Consider the following 26539-nt stretch of genomic DNA (forward strand, 5'->3'; position numbering starts at 1 on the left):
TCTGCCTTGAATAATAGAGAGCATCAGGACGGATGGGCAGGAGAAGGGTTATTCATGACGATCATTAGATGTGACCCACGTTTCTTCAGTGCAGCAGAATATTAATGAACTGAAGAACATTTGGAATCCTCTGCAGTCTCCAGCCATGGCATGCAATGTGTTTACCTAGTTGAGGTCTGTGTTTGCTTAGCTAGTTTTTTGGGGTTTTTATTTTTCCTTTCTTCATTTTTTTTCAAACCCATTAATGCATCTCCCTGCCTTCTGATTTGATGGCAGCTACGTGAAAATGTCCACACCAAATTTGTGGCGCAGAAGTTAGACATCTGTGATGCAGGAAGTGTCAGCAAATTTTTATTTTAAATCTGTTAGTCTGAGATGCAGAAGCTGCGAGTGAGTCTGCGCTGACACGCTCTAAAGAACAAACAGTAAAATATGAGTCTGGTAGGAAAATATAATACCTGTGTCATTTACAGCACAGATAGGGGATTATATTTTTTTGGTGAAATCGGTCTATCCCCTATGATATCAGACTGGACTCCACAAGAAGAGAGCTCTCAGGTATCCATAATTAGGTATTCATGCCCTTTGAGTTCTGTAGATGCACCTTGCAAGAGAAATTATCTCCCAAATTAATATGTCAATGAATGTACAACATCCTGGTGAATACTTTTTAAACCAGTCCTCCCTTTAAAGTCTCTGTCTATTTTATTCAAATAACCTGCTGGCTTATAAAAAGTTGGAGTGCTCTCGGGGCCTTCGTGCCAGGTGTAGTATTTTCCAGAACGGTCATGGGAATAATGTTTGCCCATTGCCCTAGTTATTGTCCCACCCGACCCCCACAGTAGCATGAAGCTCCATAATTTTCTCAGAACATCTTAGTGATCGTTGTGCACTCTTCTGCCTCTCCTTCCATCCCTGCTCACAGCCTCAGGTGTAGGACCCGGAGCACTAGCCTACCACAGGAGTTGGACTCCGGGTTTTGAGCCAGTACCCCTGCTCCCTTTGATTCTCCAAAATCCCATTTTCCATTAAGCATTTTCCTTCTTCCATTTTTAACATCTTGTCCATAACAGAAGGAGACAACTTAAAGTAACTTTTAAAAATGCAATTGATTTGTCCTGTTTTAGACTTAAGAGGTTGTCACAGTTTTTATGAAGTTGCTCATGATGACCCAGGACACAGGAATCAACTGAGTATGGGCATCCCTGGATTTTGATTGGATATCAGATAGTTCCTCTTTGGTCTAGCCTCTGCGTGGCCAATGTTACTGTGATGCAGCCGGATTACTGCTTTCATTTGAGGGACATAGATAGTCAAATACAGGATTATACTTACATGGCATTGAAGTCTTCTCACGCCATCTACTTTTATTAAATGTAAAATTACATTGCACATGGCTAGCCTCACATTCATTCATGAGAAAACTCACCTTTGAGTAAATTCAGCTTCTAGGCACTGTAGAGAAGCAGTAGAAATGTTAGAATAAAGTTTTAACCCTGACACTATATAAAAGCATATCAAAGGTATATAATGTAATTATTTGGAGACCACATGACAAGGTCTCAACTCACTAACCAAGTAGCCTAGAATAGTTTGGGAATGCTAACTCCTGAGACAATCTGATTTTCTTTCAGGCAAGTTTGTTCTCTAGGCACTGTCGCTTTGGAATACTGCATGAGCAGCCTTTACACCCTGTAGATGTAGTCCAGAATCTGCCAGTTACGCAGGAGCAGCTTCTGATTCCTACTTCTTAAATGAAAGTTCTAGATGATACCGAATAAACAAATATTCTAGAAATAAATAAATAGTCATTTTACGTGGAAATTTGTAACAACATTCTATCCCCTGTAAAGTCATTTTGTTTTTATAAATGTAACATCTGCTTCGTATCACTTCGCAATGTACACCATGCATGCTTCTGTCTGGAGACAGCATGGTATGAGGACCCATGCATGGCTGTTTTAGGACAGGAAAGGACAGATAAGACTCTGAGGGGCATAGAGAAAATCTGTGATGTATCTGTGAGCATTCCTGAGAGGTTTCCAATGAGCTGGTAAATTCAAGGACAGTACATTTAAAAACATCAGCTTCCAGAGTGCTCTGATGGCAGAAGGATTCCAAATCCTTAATTTACCAAGCCCTGGAACCAGCCTGGAGAATGGTTTTAGAAGCTATCAAGCTTCATTGGAATGCCTTAGTGAAGAGGAGGAAATATTTGGAGCAGTGTTGTACTTCAGGTTGTGACACATGCAGCCAACTCTCAATTATACACACAACGGGAGACAAAGATAGTATTAGAAAATTTCAAATAATAGTAAACTTAAAGTTTATTTTGGCTACTCTTTCCAATTGTCTGTGCCACTCAGTGATGTTCCGCAGCTGGCTTGAAACCTCCCCTATATAGAGAGCTTCGTCCCCAGACCCTTCTGTCGAAGGTTAGAACACATGATGCAGTGTAGAACCGTGATCCAGTAGAGAGGCAGTCAGTGCGTTCTTTAAGAAACACATGGTGCTAAAACAGGAGTCAGAGTTGCTCACTTCCACCTACAAGTTAGTAGCAGAGTAACTAATTCCGCTAAAGTCAGTCTCCTTTTGGCCGTGTATAAATAATTGGGAGTTGAAAAGGATTAATGCCATTTTTTTTGGTAAAATCTATTGGTAAAATTGTTAATGTAATATTCCTCCTAGGAGATGCTCCAGGGGGGCAAAATGTTTTCTGTATAAGCATGAGGACCTAAATTATGGTCCCAGAACCCTGGGAAGAGTCAAACCTAGAGGCATATGCCTAGAACTAGAATGCTGAAAACAGATGAAATCAAACCCAAGGGGCCAAAATGGCAAGTCCAGGTTCAGTGAGAGACACTGGATCAGAGAAACACAGGGAGAGCTATGGAGGACTGTGGCCTGAAGAGCACCTCTGACCTCCGCATGTATACCCACAAACATGGGCAAGCATGCTAAACACACAAACAATGTATGCCTATCACATGCATATGCATGCATATCCACGTATATGCACACACACACACACCCACACACACACACACACACACAAGACAAAAAAACAAAACAAAACCATAGTGTGTGTTTTTACCTTTCTACCAGTAAACAGGCCTGGCTCCAGAATCACTAAGGAGAAATGGTTCTTTCTGACTACCTTGTGATGCATATTTGAGAGTTGGCTACTAAAAATGTTTAGTGGTTTCGATGAGTTTGAGAAGCAAGTATTACAATGCCCCAGTGATTGTTGAATGGGGGTGGGGGGGAAGGAAAGAAAAAATTCTCTGGTGTATTAACTAACCTACAGATAACTTTAAGAATTTTTTAAAGTTTTTTTTTTTAATTATTAAATATAAGCATGAGGAACCTTGTTACCATTGCCCTTGAGGCTTAGGGAAAACAAAACAAAACCAAAAAACAAATAAACAGCAACAAAACAATACTGGGTCATTGCCAAAAGAAAGATATGCTTCTCTCTGAGTGTTCAAGAACACATCTGCCTTACATGAACTTGTTAATATCTGCTGTTTTAAAACATCCGGATTTTAACCTACATTGTCTGATGACCACTTCCCTCTACTTCTGCTCTAGATTCGTCTGCAATTCTCAATCTAGAAAAGCTTATACTCAATGTATATTCCATAGAAAATAACATTAGATTATCTTTGATGCAAAAAAAAAAAAAAACATTGCTATGGCAGTATTAGACCAGTTGCTTTGTGACAAAGAAAAGGCTCGAATAAAAATGGCAGCTGTAGTTTTTAAAATGCAATTTTCCACAGGAAGCCGCCGCCTTACTCTGTATTCTAGAGCTGAACGAGGCAAGTGATTAGATGATGACCTGGTGTTATTGGTAATCAGGTCCTGGTGATTCGGGCCCAAAGGGAGCACGTCCCTCCAGTGAGCTGTGCTATTTGTACTTCAATCATTTCTCCCACTTGGAATGATGTTATTTTAACTTTCAGTCTCACTCCAAGGAGCCTGAGTCCGACCCCATCCAGCCCGGGCAGCCCCTGTAGTCCTCTCTTGACCTTTCACTTCTGGAGGTAAGCACACACACCCAGGACATGTCAGGACTGTTTTATCTTTGAGTCCCCAGGGCCCACCCAGGCCTGGAGCTGTCTGTCACACGTGGGAAGACTTTCCTCACTGGGTTGCTCAGTCCCTGTAATGCATCTAAGGGAACATCACTTGGTCTTGGGTTATGGCTTGCCTGACTTCCTTATGAAAACTTCTCCAGAGGGTTTTCACAGCAAACGAACTTGGGCGAGGATTCAGGAAGAAGAGTGGGACCTGGATGTGATCAGAATACATTGTATGAAATTCTCAAAGGATTCTTCTTTTAACAAAAAGAAATGGTTTGGGGTTAATTTTGTTTTTAAGTTTTAGTCCTTCTCTTAAGATGATATAATTTATTACCATTCCCAGGAAATTTTCCTAATTTATGTTATATTATTACTTTATGTGTGTACCCACAAACTATTTAGGACACACTATGGGATAAAGTATTTATTTAAAGGGTTTGAATTCTTTAAAACCTTTTTTCTAACTCTGACTTAAATACCCCTAACCCATAGGCTGATTCCCATTCTTCTCTGTTCATTAAAAAGAATAAAAAAGGTGTCTGTGTTCTCTTTGTCACCGTGACAGAAGTGCCCAAGCTAAACAACTCAGAAAGAGGAAAGATGTATTTTGGCTCCCGGTTTCAAGCCATTACCGTGAAATCTGAGAGAAAGAATTAACTATGAAGTGAATTAATGACTCTAGACTTTGCTTCATTTACTGCTGATAGGACACTTATTCTTAGGACTGAGCCTTTCAGGCATGGCACAGACTAGCTTTATGTTGTGCCTTATTTGCTGACCCTGGGATGTGGGAAGCAGAGAGATGGGAGGAGGCTGGGACCCCAGGGTGCCTTCTGTTCTCAACTAGCCCCGCCTCCTAGTTCCCAACATCTTACAGTGACATCAGCAGTTAACCAAGTTCAACACTTACAAGCTGGGGACATTTTGACAGCCTGTTGTAAAGACTGCATGATAGAAAAATACTAATCTTGCTGTATTGTGCTCTATATATTCTAATGGGATTTTTAAATTTTGGTATCATTATGTTTCCATGTGTCTAACAGAATATTTACCCAGAGAACTCAACTTACCTGTTCTTTTTAATCTTAAGGAGGAAAAGTAGAATCAGTCTTTTAATTGAAGTTGACTTTCAGTTGGGAAGGGCAACTTATTACCCAGAATAATAGCTCTATTTTGTATAAGCAAGTGAATACAAATTTTATCATTCCTGACTAGTGCCTTGAAAGTCCTAACTTAAATCTTTGGATGGCATTTTCATAGTTTTACACATTTGTTTCTGTCATATTTCTAAAATAAGATTGAATGAAAATGTGTGTGAATGAAAATGAAAATTGACTTGAGAGATGAATTAATGACTTTGAACTTTGATTCTGGTGCACTGACAGGATTATATTTATTATTGTAAAAATTGAATTTTGACTTGAAAGTTATATGTAGTAATTTTTATAAAGCATCATCTAAATCCTAAAACATGGGACAGTCTTTTTATCTATTTGGAGAGTTCCATTGCTCTCATAAGTTGTCCAAGTATGGTGATGTGCACATGAGAGATAGAAGTTTCTGCTGAGTGCTCATGCTTCTCTTTGTCCTCCCTAAACCAGCACGCCACTCAGAGCGCAAGCAGTTGGAATGCTGTGGTAGCAGAGGAAGGTGTTGTCCTAGAGTGTGGTGCAGAACAGTTTTATGGAAGTAGTGTGTTTTATGGAAGTAGTGTGTTTTAGCTGGACCACAAGACGTCCTGAAGGTTTGGCACCAATGGAGGCAAAGAAAGCAAAACAGAAAAGAGCCACTCTAGGAAGTAAGAGCGAGTGTCTGCTGGGCTGAAGGACAGGCCAGCAGGTAAAGACACTTGTCAAACCTGATGACCTCCGTTTGATCCCCGGGACTCAGAGGATATAGAGAGAGAACTGTTTCTTGCAAGTTGTCCTTTGACCTCCACGTGTGTTATGGCTTGTTCTCTCTCTGTCTTTCTCTCTCTTCCTCTCTTTCTCTCCCCCCTCTCTCTCCCTCTCCCCCTCTTTCTCTTTCCCTCTCCCTCTCTCTCCTTCTCTCCTCTCCTCCCCTCCTCTCCCCTTTCCCCTCTTCCTCTCTCTCTCTCTCCCTTCTTCCTTCCCCCTCTCTCCCCCCTCCCTCCCTTCTCTCGCACTCTCTCTCTCTTGCTCTCACATACTCCCACTTCCCCACACACACCATCACGTACACACGTCTTTCTACCTCCTTATTCACATGCATACCACATACAGACACACACCTATGCTCAAACAACTGTAACGATTTTTTGAAAATCATGGGCTGATAGACTAGTAAGAGGGTGGGATGGAAGAAAAACATAGAGTTGTTAACGGAGAGATTGTTAAGGATTGAAACTTGACTGGGGCAGTGAAGGGGTAACTCGGTTGGTAGTGTGCTTATTTAGCAGCATGATAAATGAAACCCTGGATCTGATCCCCATCACCACATAAAACTGGGCATGATGGTGCAGCCTCTAATTCCTGTAGTCTGGTAGCAGAGACAGGAGGATCAGAAATTCAGAGTTGTTTTCAGCTCCACAGCAATCTAGAGGCCATCCTGGGAAATATGAGGCCATCTCAAAAAAATTTAGTTTGCTTTGGGACCTCATTATGCAGAACCTCGACTACTAAACTAAAACTTCTCACTCACCTCCACCCACTACTGTCAGCCACAGGGGAGGATTACTTCTGACTACAGATAAAGATGTTAACACAGAGAGATTAAATAGCTTTGACTCAAGCTGACGTCTCACACCTTTCCCCTGTCAGTGACTTCAGACATCCACACTGCTATGAAATCATTTAGGTAGAATTTTAATTACCTGGTTTAGGTACACCTTGTGACCTGCAACTTAGATTCTTTTATTTCCCCATGGGCCTTGCTCAACACTTGGAATGCGGTAAACAACTGGAGAAAGGTTTGTTAAAGAGTAGATGAATGAGAAGCAGAGAAGTATTAACTAGCTAACGAATTAGCCACCCTAGCAGAACAGCTTCAGTACAAAGGGTTGTGTTTACTGCTAACCAGCCCAGGGCTTTGGAAGGGATCTGCTCCTTCCAGGGAGCAGTGGTGTCTGCGACGCAGACCTTCGAGGATACCTTGATGGATTGTAAAGTTCATAGAGAATGGAGCTCAGTGGATGCTATTGCACATTCCCTTACTGAAAATGCGGTGTTCTGGTCACACCTAATGAAACAGCGCTTACTTGGATTCAGGGAAATGAACAAGCAGGTTTGGAGAATAGTTAGCAGTCTTTGTCACAGACATTGATAGAAGAGAGGTGTACATTGTAGGTATTCAGTAGTTAATTGAAGCTGATTGGAAGAAAACCCGAGAGAGTACAATCATGGATGCAGGACCACATACTAGTGATGAATCGGCCATGGAACACATAAAGATTGTTCTAGAGAGGGTTATACGATTGGCAGCTTGTGCATAAGTGCCTATGATAGTGTGCTCCAAAATGATGCTCTGATATTATAAATTGTAGGAATCTAATTGTGTTTATGTCTTTGGGGGAAAATATATTTATTATACCTTGGCACCGATGACATTCTTCTCCCTTGGCTGCGAGGGGTCAGATTTCTTCCTGTGCTTTTCTTGTGAGTAGATGTGAAGGTGTAGGGAGAGTGACAGTGCTGCCCTTTGGAGGTGCTGACACAGACTTTCTAAATACGGTGGTGGACGGTTCTGCTCCTTTCATGGTAAAGCCCTGGAGGCAGGCTGTGCTGATGACTGAGTCAGCTCTCCATCTCCAGCAGGTCCCTGTGGGCTTCTCTGGGTCAGCCTCCTAGGGGCCTGGCCAGAAATGAGAGCCGCAAGCTCCAAGACAGCTCTCCTGACAAGTAAGCTGTCTGTCTGGGAGATGAGGCCCAGAAGTGCTGTACCCAGGTGCCAGCAAAGTGACTTTGGGTTCCCTGTGGGAAGAAGACTTCCTTAGGAAGCTTTCTGAAAATGTGAGGAACTTGCTCCCCAGACAGCCAATTTCAGGGAGGCTAGATGCCCACCTAGCTAGACAGAGGCAGAGCACAGCCCCACACTAACAGAACATAGGGTTGCATATTCCAAGAGGTCCTTTCTGTCTTCAAATTCAGAAGTTTTTGTTTGTTTTTTAGTCCTTTAGCCATACTGGGAAAATAAGGTAATACCAGCACATACCTTAGTTCCTAAGCAAAATATGCACTTAATTCTGAACACTAGTTTCTCAGCTACCAGTGTGACATCACCTTGAGGACCTTAAGTGTCCTTGGTACATGTCTTCCCTCTCCACTTCTGAGACAACTATAACAATTCAGAATTCCCCACGATCCCAGCACTTAAAATATTCCATTCCTCCTCCATGCTTCTCCTAAGTCCTTCCTCTCACCTATAAATGAAAATACCCATGCTGAATTCCCTGCCCCGTGCGCCACTAGTTCCAGAGAAGAGCTGTGTCACTGTGCTATAAACTCCACCAGGAGAACACACCTTTATCTACTCATTCACACATGAATTCATCAATCCTCATTAGTTATGATGTATACAGGAGAGGTTCCCGAATCGGCTAAATGCGTGCCGGTGAGTATTGCCCAGGGCTGAGTCTGGTCTGACTTTTATATTTTAACCTGTGTGCAGGACGTGACAAAGCATGCTCTGTACTAGGTGTGTCTGAGAGTGCTCCTGACCTCTTGCAAAAGAGTGCTTGAATTGTGATTCTTCCATAAATTGTTAAGTTCCAACTGTCAACAACATAAATCCTGACCAGAGAGCAGCAGTGATCAATACATGAGGACAGTGTAAAGAGATATGATTGATGAAGACTGGTTTAGAGACTGGGCCTGACTAAGGTGTGGGACATAAAACGTGTTCTAGAAATCAAGGCATGTTACACTGAAGGCTAGAGTATACACTCTGGAAGGAGAGACTGGTCTGCCTAACTCTTTACTATCATTCGAGAACCCAGGATAGCACCTAGTATGTCCTGACAGTCCCCATCTTACAATGACTCCACTTAGGGGGATATTGACTTTTCCATGGTGCACAATTGGATATTTTCAATAGAAGCCAGGCTTCAAATTTTGAGTGTTGTTCTTTTCCCAAGCTAGTAGCATGTGATGTTGTCTTTTTGTGCTGGCCAGCAGTACTGAATTCTTGTTCCTAGCCAGCCCTGTGATCAAGAAGGGGAAAAGCCAAACATGTTGGTACTAGACCCTGATGATAATTGGTTCTGGACATTAAAATATGGTTTTATCGGTACAGAGCCTCATTATAAGTTGAAGGGCACCAATACTAAATACTAAATAAAGTGTTGCTGAATGGGTTTTGAAAAAGTGGAGAAGGGTCTGAGAGGTGGCTCAGTGGGTAAAAGTATTTGCCATGTAAGTGTAGTGTGAGGACCTGAGTTTGGATGCTCAAAACCCTTAGACCAGTTCTTACTGGCCATGTTGTTCCCATGCCTATAATCCCAGCATTTTTATAAGGGGACGGAAGAGGGCAGAACCAGCCAGACTGTATGGAGAGAGAAGTAGAGAGAAAACAGAGAGACCCTGTCTCAAACAAAATGGAAGGCAAGGGCTAAGACTGTCTTTTGGCTTCTCCACATGCACCATAGCACATGTGTACCCATATTTACGTACACAGAGAGAAAGTAGAGCTATGTTTGGAGGGATCTGGGGTTACTTGCAAAGAACCAAAGCCCTTCAATGAGTCTGCGTTTGCGCTGGCAGCGTTTGTCTCTGACTAGGTTGCTTCTGCCTGTGGTCTGTGGGCTCCTTTTCTCCAGCCCATTGCATTACTTCACGTCATCCCTTTACTCACTGGGAAGACTAGGAATGTTCTTGAGTCTTGGCTGATATCTTTAAGCCTGCAAGTTCTGTGTGACCTTGAGGCCATTGTGAACCACCTGGACCCTCCATGTATAGCCTCCATCTACAAATTACTGACCTCAGTGGGAACTTAGGAACAGTAGCTTCTCAACGCTGAGTGTGCCTTGTGACAGCAAGAACACACAACGCATGTTGTTTCTGGGAGCGGTGAACAACAAAGACAGAGCGTGCCTTAGAGGGAGGGCATTAAGAACAATGTCAGCTAACACAGTCCTTCCGAGAGCCGGAACGTTTGTCTTGCTGCTGTAAATGCTATTGGGTATCCACGGCTGCCTGGATTCCCTTCACTTCACTTGTTGCCATGGTGAGGGGCAGACATAGTGTTTACCAAGCGTGCGGCAATATGTTCTGATTCCGTGTCTCCTTCTCACCAGGAACTTCACTGTGTCCCCTTCTCGCTAGAATGTCACCTGACGGCAGAACCACTGCACCCTTTTAGTTCTGTTTGCTGTTTGGATGAATGCAGCCCCTTGTCTTTTTATCCCTCCCCATTCCCTTTGGAGAGCACACTGAGAAAAAAAAAAATCTGAAAAAGCTCCCAGCAGATGGTAGTTTCTCTGTACTCTATGATACAAGTTCCTGTGCTTTTGTGAATGCGATGGTTTTTAATGAATTGCCTTATATGTTCCTGAGATTTATTTCTGAATTATTCTGTAGTACTAAATCGATGTAGTCACTGTGGAGGATGGCTCTGCCACACAGAGATGATCCTAGTGGTACACACTGTGCTGACCTTGTGGGCGTGGCTGAGGCAGAGATGGAAAGGTTGGCAGCCTCCAATGTCACTGAAGAGGCCGCAGGGGCAGTGTGGACATGCCTGTTAGCACTTCTGGTGACCCACCCTTCCCACGTTTCTGCGCGTGTCACCCCTGTGAGACAACTGTTATAAGAGTGCAAAGGAGGACCAAGCTGTGGTCTGTGGTTCCCTGGAGGGATGGGTGCAGGGCAGTCGATTTCACACGTCATGGAAGTGGATGAAGATACAAAAAAAACAAGCATGGTTTCCGTTTGCCTTACTGTGGTATTGTAGTGCTCTTGAGACAAGTTCTTGCTATAGAGTCCAGCCTGACCTTGACCTTGAAGTCTTCCGCTTCAGGGTCCCTAAGTGATGGAATTACAGATGTGTGCCTCCACACCTAGCTGAACTCTATATGTATATATGCACATATTTATGTATTATGTATTAATGGGTATCATAACCTCATAAGCTTATCTGCTATGCAGTCACACAATCTAATTAGGGGGCAAAGTCTTAGCAGGCCAGATAGCAAGCAGGGCTTTTGAGGGCGGTAGAGTTTGGGGACCATGTCAGTCCTTGTGGAGCCTCTGTGTATACATGCATCATTGTAGGCATGTTCCTGACCCTGGCAACAGACGACTGGTGGATTTGTCCTGGTGATTACATATTTCCATCACTTACTTAAGTTTGTAAACTCAAATGGAAACATTTACTCTACTGACGTGGGTTCAACTCCCAGATCAGTAACCTAGGTGGTTGCATGTGCAGTGGCTTAGTTTCCAGCATCTGGAGAGAAAGCTCACCCCGTGCCTGGCACTGCTCTTGATGTTACACACATATGGACATGGTGTCTGTGGGGGTGGGAACTGAATGTGTCAACTGTCGAGGCATTGGAGCCTAGGGAGAACGTGTCTGTGGGGACAGCATTTTCCTCTTTGCACTGGTCCAGATCATGCGTGACTTTGCAGTGCTGTGATTATTGTGGTCCTCGTCCACTTTGACACCCTCCTAATTAGAACTACAGATTAGTCCTATTTCCCAGTGTGTAGAATATGTTCTACTGTGGTCCTCGCTTCAGCCTTGGGCTGTAGAGCTTCATTGCTCTCCTGTAGCACGGATCTGTTCTGTCACCTTTTCTCCCGGCATCCACTTACAGCCACTGTAATTACGTTTCTAGAATATAATATTCCATTTAGAGAGGGGAATTTTGTCATTAGGGGAAAACCGCGGCTCGGTCCTGCATTATTCCATCTTCTGCCCACGTCGCCCTCTTAAGATGATTTTAGAGAGTCTAGATGTTGTAATATGGCTCAAATTAGGTTCAGTTGGCAGCCAAGCCATGGGTCCCAGAAGCTCCAAGATCTGTGCTGTTGCAAGCTGAGCAGGATAAGCCAGCTTCCCTAGCCGGAATGGCCTTCTACTGCCTGGGGTGACCTTTGGAGGGTCCTCTGAGCCCCATTAGGAGAGTGTTCTCCTCTTGACCAAAGAGCTAGTACCTTTCTGTTTGCAAGGAGCCAGGGCCTTTCCTTTGTCCCATGCACTCTTGACCCTTCCTTTGACCCTAGCAGCCCTAAGTGTCCACTCTAACTAGTCCACTGAACTCACTTTTTGAATTTTAGCTTAATGTTGAAATTACTGTACAGAGCTTTCACCATTACCTCTTACTAATTATTCTTGTCATAAATGAAAAATAAAATAAGAAAAAGAAAAAAAATCTACTTGTTAAATGTGTGTACGTATCCATCCAGGTAAGAGCGTGTGTGTGTGTGTGTGTGTGTGTGTGTGTATAGATGTCTATGTGTCTGTGTGTTTTGCACTCAAGGCTCTGTTCCTTGTTCCATTTTGCGACTAATAAAAAAAAAAAAAACAAAAAAAAAAAAACACCAGCATTCCACAACATTTATAGGAAAAAAGCCTGTTTCCTACATTTAAAATCTGTGGATACAGTCATTAACACCCACCATGTTGATGAGAGAATGAAGTTGTGATATTCTTTGAAAGCACAGAACGGTGATATAGTCAAGCACAGAGGTGTCTCAGCTAGAGAAGTCATACAAATGCAAAAGTGAAGGGGGAAGAAAAGCCTCTCAAGTTTCCCCAGCCGTAGCATGGATAATAATATCTCTCGGGGGTGTTGTGAGAATTAATTAGGGAACACTTGTGAACTGTTCCAAGATGAGTGCTCTGTCTTATTATTCTCAGCTTTGTATTGTTCTTGGAAACCAAGCATTCAGAATGAGTTACAAAGTCCGGTTTGCTAGTGAGGATACTACATATTCTAATTTCATGTAGCGGAGAATGAGAAATTTGGATGGGCTTGCTATAGTTGTGCTGGTGACCGCAGGAAGAAAGGGAGATGAGCTGTATTTCTGGGAGTCTTCTGCTTTTCTATTTTCTTTTTCCATGGGATTTACTCAACTGAGCCATCACTGGTTGCAGGCAATAAGATTATAGACATACTTCAAAATGAGAGGAGCATTTCTTCCTCACTGTGCTGTTGGAGTGGACCTTTCAATGCTATTTCAGGGCTCCTATTTGCCTGTTCCCACCTTAGACCAGGTTCTGAGTCCCAAAGTCATTACTTTTATCAGTTTGGTTTGGTTTGGTTTTTGGAGATAGGATCTTACTATACAGCTTTGGTTGGCCTAGAGCTCATTATATAGACCAGGTGAGCCTTGAACTAGAGCTCATTATATAGACCAGGTGAGCCTTGAACTCCCAGTAGTTCTCTTGCCTCCATGCTTGGCTCAAAAGTCATCTTTAATTTCTCACAATTCATCTTTCTTTTAGTGTGCCCATGCCATGAGGTGAGGGTCTGTGTGCATGACCTGTAGGTTGGAAAGCACTGTTAGTGGTATGTGATGGTTAGCTTTGTCAGTAGGAAACAGTCTTGAACTGTCTGGGATCATGACTGGGAGGATTACCTTGATTAGTGGGAAGAACTGCTCATGGTGTCGAGCACCTTTTCCTGGGCTGGGGTCCTGGACTGTGGAGAGTGGGGAATGTGCGCTCAGCACTAGTATGTACACGCCACTTTGTTGTCCTTTGTCCCTTCTTGACTGTAGATAGGATATGACCTTCAGGATCCTAACTTCAGGTTCCTAATGGCCTTGACTCCCTGCAATGAGGGACTCCAGCGGGAATTGTGAGCCACAGAAGCCCTTTCTCACATACGTTGGGTTTTTTGTTCAGGAAAGTTTAACACATAATGAGAAATGAAAATCTCTGCAGCGGGGACTGGAGAGTTGGCTTAGTGGTTAAGAGCACTGGCTGCTCTTTCAAAGGTCCTGATTTCAAACCTCAGCAACCACATGGTGGCTCACAACCATCCATAATGAGATCTGAGGCCCTCTTCTGGAGTGTCTGAAGACAGCTACAGTGTACTTACAAATAATAATAAATAAATCTTTATTAAAAAAAAAAAGAAAAAAGAAAATCTCTGCAGTGGACTTCACTTGCCATCTCTACAGTAGCCACCTTAGACTAAGCTATTGGACCACATCTATAGATCTTTGTAATAGTTCAGCCAGCCTTCGTGCCTGGTCAGCCTTGTCCTCTGTGTCTCAAGTGTCCAGCACTATCTCATCTACTCAGAACCTCGCAGCAGCCTCCTACTGTTCCTCAGATTCTGGTTCCTGTCTCCCCTCATTAATCGGACTGCTTCTTTTTTTTTAAGACTTCCTTGTTTATGTATTTTATGGATATGAGTGCTTTGTCTTCAGACGCACCAGAAGAGGGAATCATATCCCATGACTGATGGTTGTGATCCACCATGTGGGTGCTGGGAATTGAACTCAGAACCTCTGAAACACGAGCCAGTGCTCTTAACCACTGAGCCATCTCTCCAGCCCCCTGAACTGTTTTTCTTGACTAGTCTAAGCAGGTTTCTATATTGTAGCTTATGATTTTCTATCCTCCCAGAATATTCTTTTATTTCTTCAATTAAAAAAATCCAAACCTCCGAAAACATTAAAAGAACAGTACAGTTCACGGCCCTGACCACCTTGATTCACCAGCCAAGACCGCCATACTTGTCTCATACACAATGGAGACAAGTGTCCCTCCCACCCTTCCTTCTTTTGCAACTCCCATGTGTATATGAAAGTAATTTTCAGGCATCTAAACAAATAAATCTTTGAATACTTTAACATCTATATCTTATGAGCAAGTATATTTTCCATTCTAACCATAGTATGATTATTTGACCAACAAATAGAGCAATATAACAAAGTCACTGTCAAGGACCTTGATGTGTGTCTTGATATGGAGGTACAACTGTCTATAAAAGTTTTATTTGTGTTTGTTTTTAATTCTATTCTTGAATATTTTTTATTTATATTTCAAATGCTTTCCCTTTTCCAGGTCTCCCCCTTGGGAATCCCATAACCCATTCTCCCTCCCCCTGCCTCTATGAGGGTGCTCCCCCACCCACCTACCCATTCCCATCTTCCTGCCTTGGCATTCCCCTACGCTGGGGGCATCAGTGTTCCTCTACATTGGGACATCAAACACCCCCCCAACAAGGCCACCCTCTACCACAAATGCAGCCAGAGCCACGGGTCCCTCCATGTGTCCCTCACCACTTTGGTTGGTGGTCCAGTCCCCGGGAGCTCCCAGGAGTCTGGCCAGTTGATACTGTTGGTCCCTTCATGGAGCTGAAAACTCCCTCAGCTCCTTTAGTCCCTTCTCCAACTCCTCCATCGGGGACACACAGTCCAATGGTTGGCTGCAAGCATCCACCTCTGTATTTGTCAGGCTCTGGCAGAGCCTCTCAGGAGACAGCCATATATCAGGCTCCCGTCAGCAAGCACTTCCCAGCATCCACAATAGTGTCCTGGGTTTGGTGACTGTATATGGGATAGCTAATATCCATTTATCAATGAGCGCATACCATGTGTGTTCTTTTGGGTTACCTCACTCAGGATGGTATTTTCAAGTTCCATCCATTTGCCTGCGAATTTCATGAAGTCATACTGTTTTTAATAGATGAGTAGTATTCCATTGTGTAAATGTACCACATTTTCTGTATCCATTCCTCTGTTGAAGGACATCTGGGTTCTTCCCAGCTTCTGGCTGTTATAAACATGGCTGCTATGAACATAGTGGAACATGTATCTTTATTACATGTTGAGCATCTTCTGGGTGTATATATATCCCCAGGAGTACTATAGCTGGGTCCTCAGGTAGTACTATGTTCAATTTTCTGAGGAACTGCCAGACTGATTTCCAGAGTGGTTGTACCAGCTTGCAATCCCACCAGCAATGGAGCAGTGTTCCTCTTTCTCTACATCCTCTCCACCATCTGATATAACCTGAGTTTTTGATCTTAGTCATTCTGACTGGTGTGAGGTGGAATCTCAGGGTTGTTTTGATTTGCATATTCTTGATGACCTACAGAAACGTTCTGATGTTGAACGTTTCTGTAGGTGCTTCTTAGCCATTTGAGTTTCCTCAATTGAGAATTCTGTTTAGCTCTGTTCCCTATTTTTTAATAGGGTTGTTTAGTTCTCTGGAGTCTAACTTCTTGAATTCTTTGTATATTTTGTATGTTAGCCCGCTATCAGATGTAGGACTGGTAAAGATCTTTTCCCAATCTGTTGGTTGCTGTTTTGTACTATTGACAGTGTCCTTTGCCTTACAGAAGCTTTGCAATTTTATGAAGTCCCATTTGTCAATTCTTGATCTTAGAGCATAAGCTATTGGTGTTGTGTTCAGAACTTTTCCTCTGTGCCCATGTGTTTGAGGTTTTACCCACTTTGTCTTCTATTAGATTTAGTGTATCTGGTTTTATGTGGAGGTCCTTGATCCACTTGGAATTGAGCTTTGTACAGGGAGATAAGAAAGAATCAATTTTCAGTCTTCTACATGTTGACCACCAGTTGAACCAGCACCATTTGTTGAAAATGCTGTCTTTTTTCCACTGTATGATTTTTAGCTCCTTTGTCAAAGATCAAGTGACCATAGGTGTGTGGGTTCATTTCTGGGTCTTCCATTCTATTCCATTGATCTACCTGCCTGTCACTGTACCAATACCATGCAATTTTTATCACTATTGCTCTGTAGTACAGCTTGAGGTCAGGGATGGTGATTCCCCCAGAAGTTCTTTTATTGTTGAGAATAGTTTTCACTGTCCTGAGTTTTTTGTTATTCCAAACAAATTTGAGGATTGCTCTTTCTAACTCTAGGAAGAATTAAGTTGGAATTTTGATGGGTATTACATTGAATCTGTAGATTGCTTTTGGCAAGATGTCCATTTTTTCCTATATTAATCCTGCCAATCCATGAGCATGGGAGATCTTTCTATCTTTTGAGATCTTCTTCAATGTCTTCTTTAGAGACTTGAAGATTTTGTCATACAGATCTTTAACTTGTCTGGTTAGAGTCACACCAAGATATTTTATATTGTTTGTGACTATTGAAAAGGGTGTTGTTTCCCAATTTCTTTCTCAGCCCATTTATCCTTTGAGTAGAGGAAGGCTTCTGATTTGTTTGAGTTCATTTTCTATCCAGCCACTTTGCTGAAGTTGTTTATCAGCTGTAAGAGTTCTCTGGTGAAATTTTTGGGATCACTTAAGAATACTATGTCATCTGCAAATAGTGATATTTGACTTGTTCCTTTTCAATTTGTATCCCTTTGACCTCCTTTTGTTGTCTAATTGCTCTAGCTAGAACTTCAAGTACTATATTGAATAAATATGGAGAGAGGGGGCAGCCTTGTCTAGTCCCTGATTTTAGTGGGATTGCTTCAAGTTTCTCTCCATTTAGTTTGATATTGGCTGCTGGTTTGCTGTTTACTGTATATTGCTTTCACTATGTTTAGTTATGGGCTTTGAATTCCTGATCTTTCCAAGACTTTTAACATGAAGGGATGTTGAATTGAGTTAGTTTATATAGTTGGATTACACTGATGGATTTCCATATATTGCACCATCCCTGCATCCGTGGGATGAAGCCTACTTGATCGTGGTAAATGATTGTTTTGATGTGTTCTTGGATCTGGTTTGGGAGAATTTTTGCATCAATATTAATATGTTTTAAGCAGCTCAATGGATGGGCCACTCTCAAACCTCCACATGGCTAACACCTCCCCTCCGTTAGTCCTGAGTTACTACTCACCAAAATCTATATTCCATCTTTGTTTCCCTAGACCCATGGTGGCGGGGTGGGGGGCCAGGTAGTATATGGGTCTGGGCGGGGCGGGGGCAGGGCTGCCACACACACACACACACACACACACACACACACACACACGCTCTTCCCCAGCTCTTCCATGTTGGCTGTCTCTGTCCTCCCCTTGTCAGGCCTGGACTTTACTTCTCTGCCTGCATGGCAGTTCTCTGCTCTTTCTTCCTCCCTCAGTCCCCTGGCAGGGAGACAGAGGCTTTAAGATTCCCTAATTTAGGATTCACAGGAAATCCTGAAGTTGTGTCTCTGTCTCCCTGCCCAACTATTGGCTGCTGGCAAGTTTATTTACCAATCAAAACTAACTGAGGACCGAGACCCTCAGCATCTTACATGCGGGTTCCCATGCAATTTGGGGGACCCAACTAATGTAACACAAGTGTTAGACCACATCCACAACAATGTTGTGACCTCTTTTAGCTGGTAAAACCACCCTTTCCCCCACTTCTTTTCTTTTCTGAACATTGGCAGTTTTGAAGTGAGCCTCCGCTGTGCTTTGGACCACTACACTAGACATAATCTACACTCTGCAGTAGTTCCATTTGCCTCAGACCCAGGTTCAAGAGCAGGTGGAGTTATTCCTTACCACAAACCTGAAGCCCAATGTCCAGCACGGACAGCTGCGGATGCTCTGTTGTGGTCTTAAGCAAGAGGCCTGAGGCCCTGTGTCTAGAGCCCCCTTCCGCCATGTCCCTTTTGCTTTCCTAAACCCTGGCTGGGGTGATATTTTGGTTTCATGTGAATATCTTTCTGCCCACATAATTACCCACACTGGCTTTTACATTCATCGATGATGACCTTGTTTGGATGAGTTTTGTGCTGAAATTTGTCACAGGTTTCTAATTCTGTCAGCTAAGGAACTTTCTCTCTTCTCTCTGTTTTAGGCATGTTACTGTTGAGTCATACATTTTTAAACAAGAAATAGAAAACAAATATCTATCTGGCATATAACAATCACCCTGCCTCTTTTGAGCCGGCATGCTGTCCTAAGATTCATCAGTGGGAAGCCTTTTAAGCTGACTCTGGGTCCTTCTGACATGACCCTATAGTCTTGAGTGTGTCCTAATTTTTGAACACTACATGATGTTCTAGCTGTCCAGAACAGCTAAAGGAACACCCACCCGGTACCCACATGCTTCTCTCTCCTGCTGTCTGTACTCAATGTTACAGCAGCAGAACAGCTTTCCCCAGCTACAGCCTCAGCACCTCATCACCCTCCTCCCTACCTCCCCCACCCCAGTTCACTGCTTCATGACACCTCCTGCAGTGACTAGTCTCACCTGACATGTATCATTTGTTGTTCTTATTGTTGATTGTTTCCAAAAAAGAACAAGACATCCAGGTTAGCAGGGATTTGCCTGTTTTGTTTAATGCCTGGTCCCTAGTATGTAATGCATACTACAGTCTTAACAAAGGCCCACTGGGAAGATGAATGAGTTGACCCGTATTGCCAGCCTACTTCAAGCTTCTCAGATTATCTGCTGAGGAGATGAATCAGGCAGACTTCGAGGGCGCATAGCCATTTGGGGGGAGTCCACTGCAATTTTGAGTAGCTCCCTGACTTTGTCTTTTGGGGTTACTCGGAACTGTTACTAACCATACATTACAAATGCCACTCAAGCAGTTGGCAGTTGACAGTAGAGCATTAATGATACAATTCTTCCTCTCCAGCTTCTCTGAACAGAAGGTCTGGCTATTTTAGAAATTAAAAAAAAAAGAATATGTAATGCCTAACTATGTTAGAAATTTCTTTTTGCATGAGAGCTAATGTTGGTAACTAAAAATCAAGTACAATGAGGTTTTTCTAAACTTGGATGGTGGTGTTCTATACTTAATACAATAAAAATCCTTCATGGGACTTTTTTTTTTGTAAAGTCTGAGGTCTATATTGACTTGAAAGAATTTTTATCCTGCTGAGAGGGTAAGTACTAAGTCCCTTGGGGCATGAATCCCATGGTACATATAACAGTTGATTTCGTATCAGAGTTGAATGGTGGCCCCAAAGACAGAACCTAGAAATGTTACCTTACCTGAACAAAGAACCTTGGCAGATGTGGTTAAATTGAGAATGTTTGAAATGAAGAGATGCTCCTACAGCATCCTGTAGTCCTTCTGGCTAATCACAGAGGTCTTATAAGAGAGCAGGGTAGGCTTGGGGAGATGCTTCCATTGCTAAAGCATTTGCTGTACAACCTTGAGGACCTAAGATTGAATTTTTCACAATTATGTAGGAAGCTGAGTGGGGCAACATGCTGGGGAGACCAATGAGGACCCCAAGGGTTTGTCTAGTGGAATTAGTCGCTCTAGATTCAGTGAGAGACCTGTCTCAAAAAGTAAGTAAATACTCACATACATACATACTCACATACATACATACATACATACATACATATAACATACATACAACAAAGCTCCATTGAAGCACCACCCAATGATGACCACTGCCCTCCACAGACATGCATCTACACTAAGAAAGACAAAGAGATTAACACATTGAGAAGCTAGAAGATGGGGACTCAGCAGTTAAGAGCGCTGACTGTTCTTCCAGAGATCTTGAGTTCAATTTCCAGCAACTACATGGTGGCTCACAAACCATCTGTAATGTAAACATCATCTGATGTACCTGAAGACAGCTATAGTGTACTCACATAAATAATAAATAAATTAATTTTAAAAAAATGAAGCTAGAAGAGGCAAAAGACAGACTCTATCTTATAGCCCCCCAGGGACCATGGCCTGTTGTCACCATAATTTGGGATTTCTTGATATTACTGTCTGGCCTCTAGAACATGCAAAAATAAGTTTTCCCTTTCTTAGTCTCCTGAATTTGCAGTGATGTGTTACAGCGGCCTTGGGAAGTCGGTGCACTGGTGTCTGGATCTTTCCTATAACTGGGCTTCTCAAATGGACCCACTGAGGGCAGCAGAGTGCATTTGCCTCGGTTCAGTGGGGAAAGAGCAAGGGTTGAGTCAGCGACCATGTGACTTACACAACCTTTTCTATTCTTAGCCTGGAACTCCTTTCACTAGATCACCCAGCCTTTTTCTAGAAACATGAACCAGCACAGAATACTCCTGGAGGTGTTTCATAGATGTTTCACAGACCATTGTCTAGGGAGAGACATGGGACAGGAACTATGGGTGCTTTGAAGAAAATAGATATTTAAAGAACAAGAATATAACCAGTGTGCCAGCTCCAGTTCAGGGGGCTTATATTCCCTGTATCACATTAGCCTTTTATAACCTTCCAGACTTGAGATACTATTCAGCCTATGTATCTATGCATGGAAAGATGCAACCCTGGCTATCTCGAGGATGATTCATTGGTACTTCTCTCAAGAAGATGTGGTATGGCTGCCTGACTTGTTAAATGCAAGAAGAGAAATGGATGAAGTAGCACAGGCTCCTATCCTCTCCTGCTGCAAGCCTGTGCTGTAGGCATCAAGGCCCTTTGCCATATGGGTGCTGCTACCAACCTCTTCATGTTCCCTAACTTACTCAGTGGTCCCTGTGTTCTGAGGGTGATGCACAATACTATGTATGAGGGATGAATATTGGAAGGACTCCATCTCTCCCTCAGGGAGCACTTAGATGTGTCTGAGAAAAACAGCCAGAGAGTCTGCATAGCTGAAGTGTGATAGCCAGGTATGACAGTCACATGCTGTGCCTTGTGCGTGCTCAGAGGAACAAGAGAACACAATGTTTAACGCATAGGACAGATTTCTCCCTTACAGTGGCATCTTGAGGAACAGTAGTGAGAACTAGAACTCAGATCTCAGAACCCACTGATGTTCCCATTTCCTAAGGCACTTTGTTTCTGTTTTCTGCCTTTTTGTGGTCTTCAATGTAGATTTTTTTGTTAGCGTTTTCTGTATTTATTCAGATAATACATTACACTAAAGTCACACATATATAAAACTTTATATTGCTTGCTTATTCTGAGACACTGTTTTATTCGACCACTTTGTAAGTTTGATTGTGGATAAAAATGAGAGTTGTATCTTGTAGTTATTGTAATCCTTTTAGCATAGTGCTAGACTCAGAAATAATCTCCCTGGTTCAGTCAAATGAGCCCCTCTTTTCTCTTCCTCCCTCTAGAAGCCACACGCTTGCTTTAGCACATCCAAGGTTAGGAAGCTCTCATGTCAGCTTTAGGAAGGAGGCTTACCTAAAATGAGTCTTTCTAGCAGTCTAAAACTATGGCTTTGAAATTTTTGTAGAACCTTGTAAGCTAAAGTACATCACTTAGTTAGCCAGAAAAAATGTATTGATCTCTCACTCAATTGCCAGGGAGAAGTGTGAAGAATGTTCCAAGTGTGGAAAACTTCAAGCCACCGAGTTACATTATGAGCATCCCATGAGTGGTGCCACCAGAGGATGCCAAAGTCAGGAGCTGGATGTGAACCTAGCTATGAAGGATGTCTAGGGGGCGTGTAGGAAGGAGGAGAGAGCATCCCGGGGATGAACGGAAGAACAGATATGCAATGATTGCTGGCAGCATGTTCAGGAATAGAGAACACGACCTATCTTGAGGAATTTGCATAATGCTACAAGCGAATAGAGGGGCCCTCATAGAAAAGGAAGATTGGGATAAGACTGTCTGTTTTGTCAGGTGTTTTTGTTCGTTTGCTTGCTTGCTTTTTGTTTTTTTGTTTTGTTTTGTTTTGTTTTTTGAGGTTTCTTTTGTTTTGGGGTTTTTTTGTTTTTGTTTTTTGTTGGTTTGTTTTGGGGGGGGTTGGTTTTTTGTCTTTGTCTTTGGTTTGGTTTATTTTAACTTAAGAAGGGTCTGAAAGTTCTTAATCTGGAAAGCAGTGTGATAAGCATGGAAGCCCAGCAGGGGTTCTGTACTGGAGAAGCTTGATGTAAATGGAATGAAAAAGCGATCACACAGAAAAGCCCAAAGGATGGAAAGGAAAGCGTAAGAGCAGGAAGGAGGACCGCAGACGGTATTAGGAAAAGTTAATGGAACCCACGGGAAGATGGCGCCACAGCCTGGAAGAATTGCAACATGCTGATAGAAGAGATCGAAATCAGCTTTGAAGATAGATGCTGGCTTTGCTTTGAGTCCTGTGATTGCTGGGCAGACCAAGTAGAAATGTGCTGGCCCAGCAGCATGGTGGGGTGATGCGCTAGGATGAAGGAAGGAAAGTAGGGAGGCCTCAGCGGAGATCTTTTGGCCCATCTCTAATTATGAGTCAAGAGGCAGATGCTCTGCAATACTCTGCTACTCCCTTGTTCCACGGTTTAGATTTCCTGTTCAGGGAAAACAGGAACAGGAATTAGCTGGAATTGGAAGAGATATCCAGTTACAAGGAAGTAAGCCGAGTACTCTGACTTAATGATGGCTTCAGATGGCCAGAGCTCTAGTCATCTCTGCCTTCTAGACCTTCCTGGACATATCCCACAGCTAGAGGAGGATTCCCAATTGTAGGTACAGGGCCATAATTATTTGTATTCTCTACTATTAAGATTGAGCCATTAAACTACCCTACCATTGAACTATTGGGTCATGTGGCTTTTAGAGTTGCTAACACATCAGGTTGACTTGATTTCCAATCCTGAGATACTGGACTTTCTGGCAATAATTTACTCCCTTAGTGGGTGTTCTGCAGACAATGCCAAAGAATTTCTTTGGGCTTTGTGAGAAACAGTTGATAAAAAAACTCAGCTAACCCCCGCAGCATGCAAAGCCATTAAGAGTGTGAGAATGTGTATATTTAGACCGCATTCAGCTCAGGAGAGCCTGCAAATTATGAATATAGGCAGTTGTTATGCATTGTACAGCATACTCTGTGGAGTGTTATCCTCTTTAATTTGTCAAGGATAAATCATTGCCATGCACTGTGATGGTGGTGAGTGTGTGTGTGTGTGTGTGTGTGTGTGTGTTGAAGTCATTTAAGGAGAAAAATTCCCGCCTGACTTCAAGATATTTGTTGGGCACGAAATTCCATTTAGATACAAAAGAAAACAACCACCCCCCCCCCCAAAAAAAACCGGTTTCATCACTTCTGAGTTACATCTGGATAGCCAGATGTAAATAACTGACTAGCTCTGACAGCACTTCAGATATACACATCTGGCGCAGGTCAGTATCCTGTGTGCCAAGGCTACCCTGGAATAGCCAGCTCTGCAGCACAATAGAATGAGTGAGTTATATTTAAATCTTAGCCCCAAAGAAATATATATATATATATAATCAATTTGGTTAAGATGAAGGGGGGCAAGAATTCAAATTTTTGGCCAGGATATTTTTTACATTTGTCACTTAAGATTCCTAATTTCACTATTTCCCTGAGAGTCTCTGATACTTGGGGATACAGCAGAACATAATTGATTCCTCTGATGAGAGAAAACATTTTGGTTTTTGAGCCCTTGCTATTTTTTTGTTTTGTTTTGTTTTGTTTTCTTTCGAGACAGGGTTTCTCTGTATAGCCCTGGCTGTCCTGGAACTCACTCTGTAGACCAGGCTGGCCTTGAACTCAGAAATCCGCCTGCCTCTGCCTCCCAGAGTGCTGGGATTACAGGCATGCGCCACCACCGCCCAGGCTTATTTTCTCTTTTTTAAAGATAGGATCTCAATGCGTAGCTCTAGGTGGCCTAGAACTCACTATGTAGGATAGGCTGGCCTTGGAGTTCTGCCTGCCTTCTGCCTCCCAAGTACTGGGATTAAAGGTGGGTACCACTGCGCCAGACCTTCTTGGTGTCTTTTCTTGGTTTGGAATTTATAAGAAAGGTTTTCGTTAATGATTAATGACCTTGGGCAGTCATCAGAAATCATGACAGCATCATGTAACATAGTCTTGCTACAGTGACACACTGAAGAGTTTAAGTCCTGTATTCATGTATTAAAAACTCTGCTTTTCATCAGTCACTTGGTGGCTAGAACGTAGAGAATTCTATGCACATCATGTTTTGCTGTGTCTTCTGCATATCAGTTGTCTTAACATGCATTATTTTTGTTTGTTTTGTTTTTAGTAGAGCTTAAAATCTTGGCTCTTCCTGTGGTAGAAACCCAAAATAAGAACATTTTTTAGACATTGGAGTTCATTATAATAAGGCTGTACTTCAATGCCCCTCACATCACCAAAGGATTTTACCTCCATAGTAGCTAAGCAAAGAGTTGACAGTTCTGCTGTGCCAAGGAATGAATTGTAGGCACAATTATTTGGATTTTGTAGGCACAAGATTTCCTGCTATGGTCAAAGCTATTTGGCTTGAGTGATTGTCATCATTCTTAGCCCTCAGGGAACAGGTTACATTCATTTAAGAAATGGTGTGTGAATTAAGATGGTCTATCCATGAAGTCATTCATCAACTGTTTCAATGAACAATGGTTCTGCTTGGAGGGTGGCATAGACATTAGGTGAGGATAAGATTCTGGTTCATTGGCTGTGATGATTTTTGAAAAGCATTCATCTCAGAAAAAGAGTAACTTATAAGGTCATCTTCTTCAAAATTGATACAGTAATTATGAATATCAAGCAAAATATTTAGTCTCACACTTTGTTGTTCTCTTACAAGCCACCTCCAAAATTAATTGTCTTTGTTTCTTTTGGCTATGTAAATAATTTTGAAATATGTAAGCTACTCTGAAAACCATAGTATGGTGTAAAAACGTCAAATAAACAAACCAGTAAGATAGAGAGGCTAAGATAGGAGAAGCATGATTTGAAGACCATTATGTGGTACACAGCAAGGCACTGTCACATACAAACAAGCAGAAAGTATATATGAATTGTACAATATTGGACATATTTCTCCAATTACCAAATTAGAGAGGCCACTGGGTGAGAGCCAACAAATTTCTAATTCCTATTACTGAATTTCCATCTATTAAGATATATTGGTAATATTAATCTTCATATTAAGAGATATTAAGGAAAAGTGATTGTTACTTGCTGTTATTTTTGTTGTTAGAGGTGGAAGTATGTTTGTGTGGGTTTGTTGAAAGATTACTTTCTTGTTTTTTTTAGGGTATAGTTTCCCTCCTTGTGTTGGTATTTTACATCTATTATCCTTTGTAGGGCTGGATTTATGAAAAGATACTGTATAAATTTGGTTTTGTCATAGAATATCTTGTTTTCTCTGTCTATGGTAATTGAGAGTTTTGCTGGGTACAGTAGCCTAGGCTGGCATTTGTGTTCTCTTAGGATCTGTATGACATCTGCCCAGGATCTTCTACCTTTCATAGGTTCTGGTGAGAAGTCTGGTGTGATTCTGATAGGTCTGCTTTTATATCTTCCTTGACCTTTTCCCCTTACAGCTTTTAATATTCTTTCTTTGTTTAGTGTATTTGGTATTTTGATTATTATGTGACAGGAGGAATTTCTTTTCTGGTCCAGTGTATTTGGAGTGCTGTAGGCTTCTTGTATGTTCATGGGTATCTCTTTGTTTAGGTTAGGGAAGTTTTCTTCTATAATTTTGTTGAAGATATTTATTGGCCCTTTAAGTTGGAAATCTTTGTTCTCTTCTATACCTATTATCCTTAGGTTTAGTCTTCTCATTGTGTCCTATATTTCCTGGATGTTTTGGGTTAGGAGATTTTTGCTTTTTGCATTTTCTTTGACTGCTGTGTTAATGTCTTCTATGGTATCTTCTGCACCTGAGATTCTCTCTTCTATCTCTTGTATTCTGTTGGTGATGCTTGCATCTATGACT

At 42.2% G+C, this 26539-nt stretch overlaps 1 protein-coding gene across 5 annotated transcripts in view; it reads left to right on the forward strand.

The window, feature by feature from the left end:
* The window catches only part of Mast4 (microtubule associated serine/threonine kinase family member 4), a 606534-nt gene that overhangs the window by 380690 nt on the left and 199305 nt on the right, over positions 1 to 26539 (forward strand). The window contains exon 2 of one of the 5 annotated variants that reach the window (XM_052160079.1): positions 3966 to 4046. The exons of the other annotated variants lie outside the window; for them this stretch is intronic. Coding sequence (XP_052016039.1) covers positions 3966 to 4046 — 81 coding nt within the window. The remainder of the gene's footprint in view (positions 1 to 3965; positions 4047 to 26539) is intronic. 5 annotated transcript variants of the gene reach the window in all.

The sequence above is a fragment of the Apodemus sylvaticus genome, chromosome 16 (genome assembly GCF_947179515.1).
Source record: "Apodemus sylvaticus chromosome 16, mApoSyl1.1, whole genome shotgun sequence".
NCBI classification, from domain to species: Eukaryota; Metazoa; Chordata; class Mammalia; order Rodentia; family Muridae; genus Apodemus; species Apodemus sylvaticus.